This window comes from Myxocyprinus asiaticus, chromosome 16 (assembly GCF_019703515.2).
Source record: "Myxocyprinus asiaticus isolate MX2 ecotype Aquarium Trade chromosome 16, UBuf_Myxa_2, whole genome shotgun sequence".
Taxonomy (NCBI): Eukaryota; Metazoa; Chordata; class Actinopteri; order Cypriniformes; family Catostomidae; genus Myxocyprinus; species Myxocyprinus asiaticus.
The window spans coordinates 37,448,888-37,457,163 of NC_059359.1; the positions used below are offsets into that span (position 1 = coordinate 37,448,888).

Here is an 8,276-nt window from a genome sequence, read left to right on the forward strand (position 1 = left end):
ACACTGTAAATGATGTTATTAAATTGTTTTTATTTTTTTTTATGATTCCAGTTAAGGCCAGTAAACACTTGCTCATTGCATCTTTGTGGCTGTTATTTAGACTATCTATATGAATGTACATACAGTATGATACTGTGCTCATGTTTTTTATAGACTCTCTTGACATGGTGTAATATTATGGTTTGTGCTGAAAGAAATATCTATACCTTTTGAACAATAATTGAACCGCCTTTTTCAATGACCTTGCAATACTCTTTCTCATCCTAAGATGTGCTTTCATCTGTAACACACACAACAAATCTAATTTCAGTGGGAATGTTTCAACTTGTTCTGAGGAAATTTCAGCCGTATTACTGTACTTTTACTGACTGAAAGAAAAGGTTTTCGACTTTCCCATGAGACATACAATGCTTTAAAATCATGAATCACATAAAATCATACAATCACAAACCAGTGCTAGCTGTTACAATGAAAAACAGAGCTGCACTGAGCTACTACACAGACTTGCATAGGTGTGTTTAGTATTGTTTAAAAGCAGACATAGCAAGTGGGAGTCACAATTTGAAATGTCAAAGTTAAGTTTATCTAAGACAGGATACAAGGCTCCATCTCATCATAAACATGTATCCACACTGTCTGAGAATACATGAACAGATGTTACAGAGCAAAAGAGTCACTATAAATGCCATGGTTTATTCTAAGAATCAGTTTCTTGCTCTAAGTTAAAGATCCATGAGCTTGAATTATCTTCTAGTGGCTCAGTGTACCACATTTCACTCATCTTTCGCCATGCTAAACAAGCACAGAAACCATTAAAGAGATCAAGCAGCTAGCTTACCACAAATAAAGGCAAGGATGTTTTTGAGTATTTTAACTGGAAGTCACATGGACAACTGGTGGATATTATGAGGCTTTGGTCACTATGTCATTAGAAGTTGCCTTTTCAATGGCAATAGACCTGTTCCTCTTCCCTTTTTTGTCTCCCTCACTAGCAGGGCTGAGTCATGCAGTTGACACTGTTCTCACACCACGTTTCACATCTCACATCTCACAGGATATGTTGGGGCGCTGTGGTGGAATAGCAACTGCACCTCCTCCTATGTAGTTTGGTGGACAGTCGAGCTTGCGGAAATGGATGTGCCCTGTGACGGGTCACTTCTCCCCCCGTATCACATGCCAGTGCTAATGTCTGAATAAAATCATAATTTGTCAAAAGACTGAGATACAATCTCCCTGGCTCTCTCAGCCACAGAGGTGCAAAAACCATATATGCATTGTACAACTCACATAGAATGAAAATATACCTAATGCAATTTTTATTATGTGTGTTAAGCAAATAATAAGGTTTCATCTTACAGAGGTTAAAAGTTTTTGAATGAATGTACTAAAACATGTAATTTTAACTAAAACTACAGTAAATGTAGCACATAATGCCCAGACCTAACGCCTGCAATCCTTCTCTCTGCTTGGGTGGGAGATTAAAGCCAAGCCCAAATTACACGACTTGTAGTCGGCACCCTGATGTGCACACTTAAAGTCCCTGTGAAGTGTCTTGACGAGTGTAGTTCATTTTGCCGTTTTGATGTATTTCCTAGGGAATCCCCTGAAACAGGAAGTGAGGGTGGGATATGTTGACCGACTCATCCCATTTTTTTAAATAGCCAATAGGCTATTAGGCAGCCACACACATATACACCTTTACACCATGCTCATGTCAGAGCCATTTACCGAGGAAACTAGAGAAGTGATCATATTTACACTTATCATATCGCTTCCTTTATGTGCTTTTATGAGCTTTAAAATTTTGGTATCCATTCACTTGCATTGTAAGGACCCACAGCGAGCTCTGACAGAGTGTCACACTTGTATGTACGTATGTATGAATGTATCTATTTCTGCTTGTTCTAACCAGCAGCGTCTCTACATTAGGGGCAGGAGGCGTGGCACAATCATACATTTATTTTAAGATATCATTGTGGCAGCGGGGGCGTGGTCAAGCATCTCTCCGCAGAGAGAGAAAGCGGTAAGGGCGCTTACACCTGAGTTAAATTATGTCTAACACCTGTCTCTAATTTAAGTGAGCACGGGGAGAGCGGCATAAATAGAGCCACACAGCACTTAGACGAGAGAGAGAGCCTGGGCACGACAGACGAGAATGAAACAAGAGTGTTATTATTATAAATGATGAGAGTGTATTTTGTGTGTGATTGGAGATTAACTTAGTGGATAACGCAAAGACTGTAATTGTGCTACAGACGCAGAAAATAAAATTCCTTACCTAAACAAGGAAAGCTGCTTCTCGCCTCCTCCTTTACACTGGTACCGAAACCCGGGAGAAGTTTGGGTCGAAGATGGATGGAAGTCGTCCCGTAGAGTCCTCCCAGTTTACATCAGAGCCACCAACAGACGCTGCTTGCGCTCCGACAAGATCAAGATCACCGGTTTGTCGAGCTCCTGCATGCTCAAGCCGAGGACCGGCAGGCGATCCGGAGCCTCCTCAGCCAGGAGGCGTCCTCAACCACGACCCCGGACACTCCCACGCCGTTACCCCCACCAGCATTACACAAAATGGGGGCAGCGGACGACCCTGAGGCCTTCCTGGATTTGTTTGAGCGGACCGCCGAGATCTGGGGCTGGCCGCTCAGCCAATGGGCAGCCCGACTGATCCCACTATTGTCTGGGGAAGCCCAGCTCGCGGCTCAACAACTGCCAGCGACGAGCCTCCTGGCCTACGGAGATTTAAAAAGAGCCATCTTGCAACGGGTTGGTCGCACTCCGGAGGAAAGTCGTCAACTCTTCCGGAGCTTGAAGTTGGAGAGCTCTGACTGCCTGTTTGCCTTTGCCCAGCGGCTCCGTGACGCCTGCCGAAGATGGCTGCTAGCGGGGGACCGCGACGTCCAGGGAATTATCGACCAGGTGGTACTGGAACAATTCACAGATCGACTGCCAAAAGGGACGGCGGAGTGGGTCCAGTGCCACCGCCCGGCGTCGTTGGAGGAAGCTATCCGACTTGCGGAGGATCACATGGCGGCGATCCCGAGGGCGGAAGAGCCCTCCTACATTTTCTCTCCTCCCTCTGTTTCTTCCCCCTCCCCTCTCTCCTCTCGTTCTGCTCTCTCTCCAGGTCCCGTTCCTGCCCCACGCAGACGAGGAGGACTTCAGCCCCTGAGACCAGTTCCCCGGGTGTGGGAGGCGACACCTTCCCCTACTCCAATGCCCCGCCGCTCTCCCCCTCAGGGGGGGCGCCCGCCGACGCAAGTGCGGGCGTAGCGCCTGGGCTGGCCTGCTGGAGGTGCGGAGACCCGAGCCACTTCCGAGATCAGTGCCCTCTGATGGAGCTGGGGATGGTGGTGCGGGTCTCTGACCTTCCACAGGCTGCCCCCGACCGGGCGGGAGTGTACCGGATACCGGTAAGTGTCAAGGGGGGTACTCACCAAGCGTTGGTGGACACCGGTTGTAATCAAACCACTATCCACCAACGCCTGGTTCAACCCGAGGCATTGGTCACAACTAAAACGGTGAAGGTGAAATGTGTACACGGGGATATTCACAAGTATCCGGTGGTGACCCTGATGATTAAATTCCGGGGGAAAAAGCATAGAGTGGAGGCCACGGTTAGTTCCCGCCTCACACATCCGCTGATTTTGGGGACTGATTGGCCTGATTTTAGAGTTTTATTAAAGGGAATTTGCGCAGATGGGATTAAAGGGAATTTGCGCAGATGGGATTAAAGGGAATTTGACCCTGTACGAAAATAGGGAGATGTGTGATGTGCGATGCTCTGGCAGGGGAGGCGGAGCCGGGGCCGTCCTCGACAGCTCCACATCATAATGACGAGAGAGGGGGAGAGGCTGCAGCCCCTCCCCTTCTCAGGGAATTCCTGAGGGAGATTTCCCTTTGGAGCAGTCGCGAGACGAAACCCTCAAACACGCATTTGACCAAGTGAGAGTCATCGATGGTCAACGACTCCAGCCTGACATCGCCCTTTCATACCCCTATTTTGCAATTATAAGTGAGCGGTTGTATAGAGTGACACAGGACACTCGGACCAAAGAGGATACAACCCAACTTTTGATTCCAAGGAGCCGTCGGGAAATGGTATTCCAGGCGGCTCATTATAATCCCATGGCGGGTCACTTAGGAGAAAGGAAGACACTGAACCGTCTAATAGCCTGTTTCTATTGGCCGGGCATTGGCGGCGATGTTCGCAGGTGGTGTGTGGCATGCCGCGAATGCCAGCTGGTTAACCCACCGGCCACCCCAAAAGCGCCATTGCGCCCTCTCCCTCTGATCGAGGTCCCCTTTGAAAGAATTGGAATGGACCTCGTCGGGCCATTAGAATGGTCAGCATGCGGACATCGCTTTGTATTGGTCCTAGTGGACTATGCAACGCGATATCCGGAAGCAGTGCCTCTTCGCAACATCTCAGCACGCAGTGTTGCGGAGGCACTCTTCAAAATAATCTCCCGGGTGGGGATTCTGAAAGAAATCCTCACCAATCAGGGCACAACGTTTATGTCACGGACACTACGCGAACTGTACGAGTTGTTAAATATTAAATCAATTCGCACCAGCGTGTACCATCCTCAAACGGATGGCCTGGTGGAACGATTTAATAAAACCCTCAAAAACATGATTCATAAGTTTGTGCACGATGATGCTAGAAATTGGGATAAATGGCTCGACCCCCTGTTATTTGCAGTACGAGAGGTCCCGCAAGCCTCCACTGACTTCTCCCCATTCGAGCAGCTGTATGGGCGTTGCCCACGCGGTGTGCTTGATGTATTGCGAGAGGCCTGGGAGGAGGGACCTTCAAACAGTAAGAATGAAATTCAATACGTTCTTGATCTTAGAGCAAAACTCCACACTGTATGACAGGGGAACTCAGCTAAGGGAATTTGCACCGGGAGATAAAGTGCTTGTATTGCTTCCCACATCGAGCTCTAAATTACTCGTCAAGTGGCAAGGACCCTTTGAGGTCACACGACGAGTGGGAGATCTCGATTATGAGGTTAAACGAACCGATACAGGGGGCGCACGTCAAATATACCACCTCAATCTCCTGAAATTGTGGAGGGAGGTGGTCCCTGTGACGTTGGCTACGGTAGTTCCCGAGAAGGCGGAGTTCGGACCGGAGGTGAGTTCAAAACATAAACAGTTCACCCTGGTCATTTGTGGAGACCACCTCTCACCGAGCCAACTCACGGAGGTTGCTAAGTTGCAACAGGAGTTTGCAGATGTGTTCTCCCCTCTACCGGGACGTACAAACCTCATCCATCACCACATCGAGACCGAGCCGGGGGTCGTGGTACGTAGCCACCCCTATCGACTATCCGAACACAAGAAGAAAATTGTTCAGGAAGAATTGGATGCGATGCTTGATATGGGGGTAATAGAAGAATCCCACAGCGATTGGTCCAGCCCTGTTGTTCTAGTGCCTAAGAGCAACGGGTCTGTGCGATTCTGTGTGGATTATAGAAAAGTCAACGCGGTGTCTAAATTTGATGCGTATCCAATGCCTTGCGTTGATGAGTTGCTCGATCGGTTGGGCACTGCTCGTTTTTATTCGACATTGGATTTGACGAAGGGTTATTGGCAGATCCCCTTGACACCAATTTCCCGTGAGAAAACCGCCTTCTCCACACCGTTTGGATTACACCAATTTGTGACACTTCCGTTCGGTTTGTTTGGGGCCCCGGCTACGTTTCAGCGTCTCATGGACCGAATCCTCAGACTGCATTCAGCTTACAACGCTGCCTATTTAGATGACATCATCATTTATAGCAATGATTGGCAGCGGCATATGCAACATCTGAGGGCGGTTCTGAGATCGCTGCGCCGAGCGGGACTTACAGCGAATCCGAAGAAGTGCGCGATTGGACGGGTGGAGGTACGGTATCTGGGGTTCCACTTGGGCCACAGGCAGGTGCGTCCCCAAATTGGTCCACATCCCCGAGACCCAAGACCAAAAAGGGGGTGAGACAGTTCCTGGGGCTGGCTGGCTATTATAGAAGGTTCGTACCTAATTATTCAGATGTCACCAGCCCGCTGACTGATCTCACTAAAAAGGGAGCTCCAGACCCGGTCCAGTGGACGGAGCAGTGTCAACAGGCGTTCACGCAAGTTAAAGCCGCACTTTGCGGGGGGCCGCTTTTACATTCACCTGACTTCTCTCTCCCTTTTGTTTTACAGACAGATGCTTCAGACAGGGGGCTGGAGGCCGTACTCTCGCAGGTGGTGGAGGGGGAGGAGCGCCCGGTGCTGTACATTAGCCGTAAGCTCTCGTTGAGGGAAACTAAGTAAAGCACCGTAGAAAAGGAGTGTCTTGCCATCAAGTGGGCAGTCCTCACTCTCCGATACTACCTGTTGGGGTGGGCCTTCACCCTCTGTTCCGATCATGCCCCACTCCAATGGCTCCACCGCATGAAAGATACCAATGCCCGGATCACCCGTTAGTATCTGGCTCTTCAGCTGTTTAAGTTCAAGGTGGTCCACAGACCGGGGGCGCAGATGGCTGTCGCCGACTTCCTTTCCAGGAATGGGGGGGGAGTGGTAGGCAGGCCGGATGCTGTCCCGGCCTGAGTCGGGCGGTGGGGATATGTGGCAGCGGGGGCGTGGTCAAGCATCTCTCCGGAGAGAGAGAAAGCGGTAAGGGCGCTTACACCTGAGTTAAATTATGTCTAACACCTGTCTCTAATTTCAGTGAGCACAGGGAGAGCGGCATAAATAGAGCCACACAGCACTTATATGAGAGAGAGAGCCTGGGCACGACAGACGAAAATGAAACAAGAGTGTTATTATTATAAATGATGAGAGTGTATTTTGTGTGTGATTGGAGATTAACTTAGTGGATAACGCAAAGACTGTAATTGTGCTACAGACGCAGAAAATAAAATTCCTTACCTAAACAAGGAAAGCTGCTTCTCGCCTCCTCCTTTACAATCATATTTTTCTGCATCTTATACTTGTTTTATGTCCATTAAACAAGACAACAGTAGATATTATTTTGAGAAATTCTATAATTATTAAGGTCTGTTGCGTTAAAGCCATTGAATCATTCTCATTTGCTATGCATGGGGCTAGCCCATCATCTGACTCCTCAGTATTAATCAGCAGAGATCTGGAAAACGTAATGCGCATGTGCAACGAGCATTCAATGATAGCCTGAGGGCCATGTTTGCCTTTGCTCCTTAGCTTATCAAAAGGTTTTATCATATGTATGTCAAGCTTACATGGTCCTTGGACGTTATAGCTCTTGAGTGCAGACATGCGTAATGAACTTCATGTTTTATAATCTAATTTCATTCTTTATTCTTGAGCTTTCTGACATGGTTGTGTAAGTTTCAGGGGTGTTTTGAGCTCAAATTAAATTATTAAGGATGTTTGTTAGTTGCATCATGTTCGGATGCGCTAGAAAAAAAATTTCATCCGTCACTCTGACGTACTGAGTTGTAAAATTACCATCATGATCTGTTTTAATCCGTCATACTTGTTTTCATTTTATAAATAGTAGGGCTACATTCAGGGGCTTAGCATCCATTATAATGGCATACTGTATACATTACAGGGCTGCGTTTCCCAAAAGTATTGTGAGCCTAAGTAGGTAGTAGAAACCATTGGCGTCAATGGTCTCTATGATCAGCTTCAGCTTGCGATACTTTGGGAAGCCCAGCCCTGGATAGGCCTATGATATATATATATATATATATATATATATATATATATATATATATATATATATATACTACCATTCAAAAGTTTGGGGTCACTTGCCTGAAATGTTTCTCATGATCTTAAAAATCTTTTGATCTGAAGGCGTATGCTTAAATGTTTGAAATTAGTTTTGTAGACAAAAATATAATTGTGCCACCATATTAATTTATTTAATTACAAAACTAAAATTGTATTTAAAAAAAAAATACAAGATGTAATTTTTTTGCAGTTTCTCCCAAAGACAAACTCAGATGAGGTCGGCGCCATGTTGTTTTGTCACATGACTTGGTGCGTCGAAAGTTTAACACTTTAATGACAGCAAAGAGTCTGGTGAACTGAGATCAGTCAGTTTAAATTAAATTAAATTATGCATAGCCTATAGTGAAGCCAAAACTTAATGTCCACACATGTGGATGCGAGGTCTAACGGGATAAGTAAATAAAGCACATTCATAAGCAGTCAATTAATTGTCATGTCAAAATGACCTACACTGTAAAAAAAAAAAAAAAAAAAAAAAAAACTGGCAGCTGTGTTTGCTAGAATAATTATGTAAAAAATACAGT

The 8,276-nt window shown here is 46.6% G+C and overlaps 1 protein-coding gene across 1 annotated transcript in view; it reads left to right on the plus strand.

Moving 5' to 3' along the window:
* The window catches only part of LOC127453798 (tumor necrosis factor receptor superfamily member 11B-like), a 3,740-nt gene extending 2,726 nt beyond the window's left edge, over positions 1-1,014 (plus strand). The window contains exon 5 of the mRNA XM_051720491.1: positions 993-1,014. Coding sequence (XP_051576451.1) covers positions 993-1,014 — 22 coding nt within the window. The remainder of the gene's footprint in view (positions 1-992) is intronic.
* Positions 1,015-8,276: the final 7,262 nt, after the last annotated feature.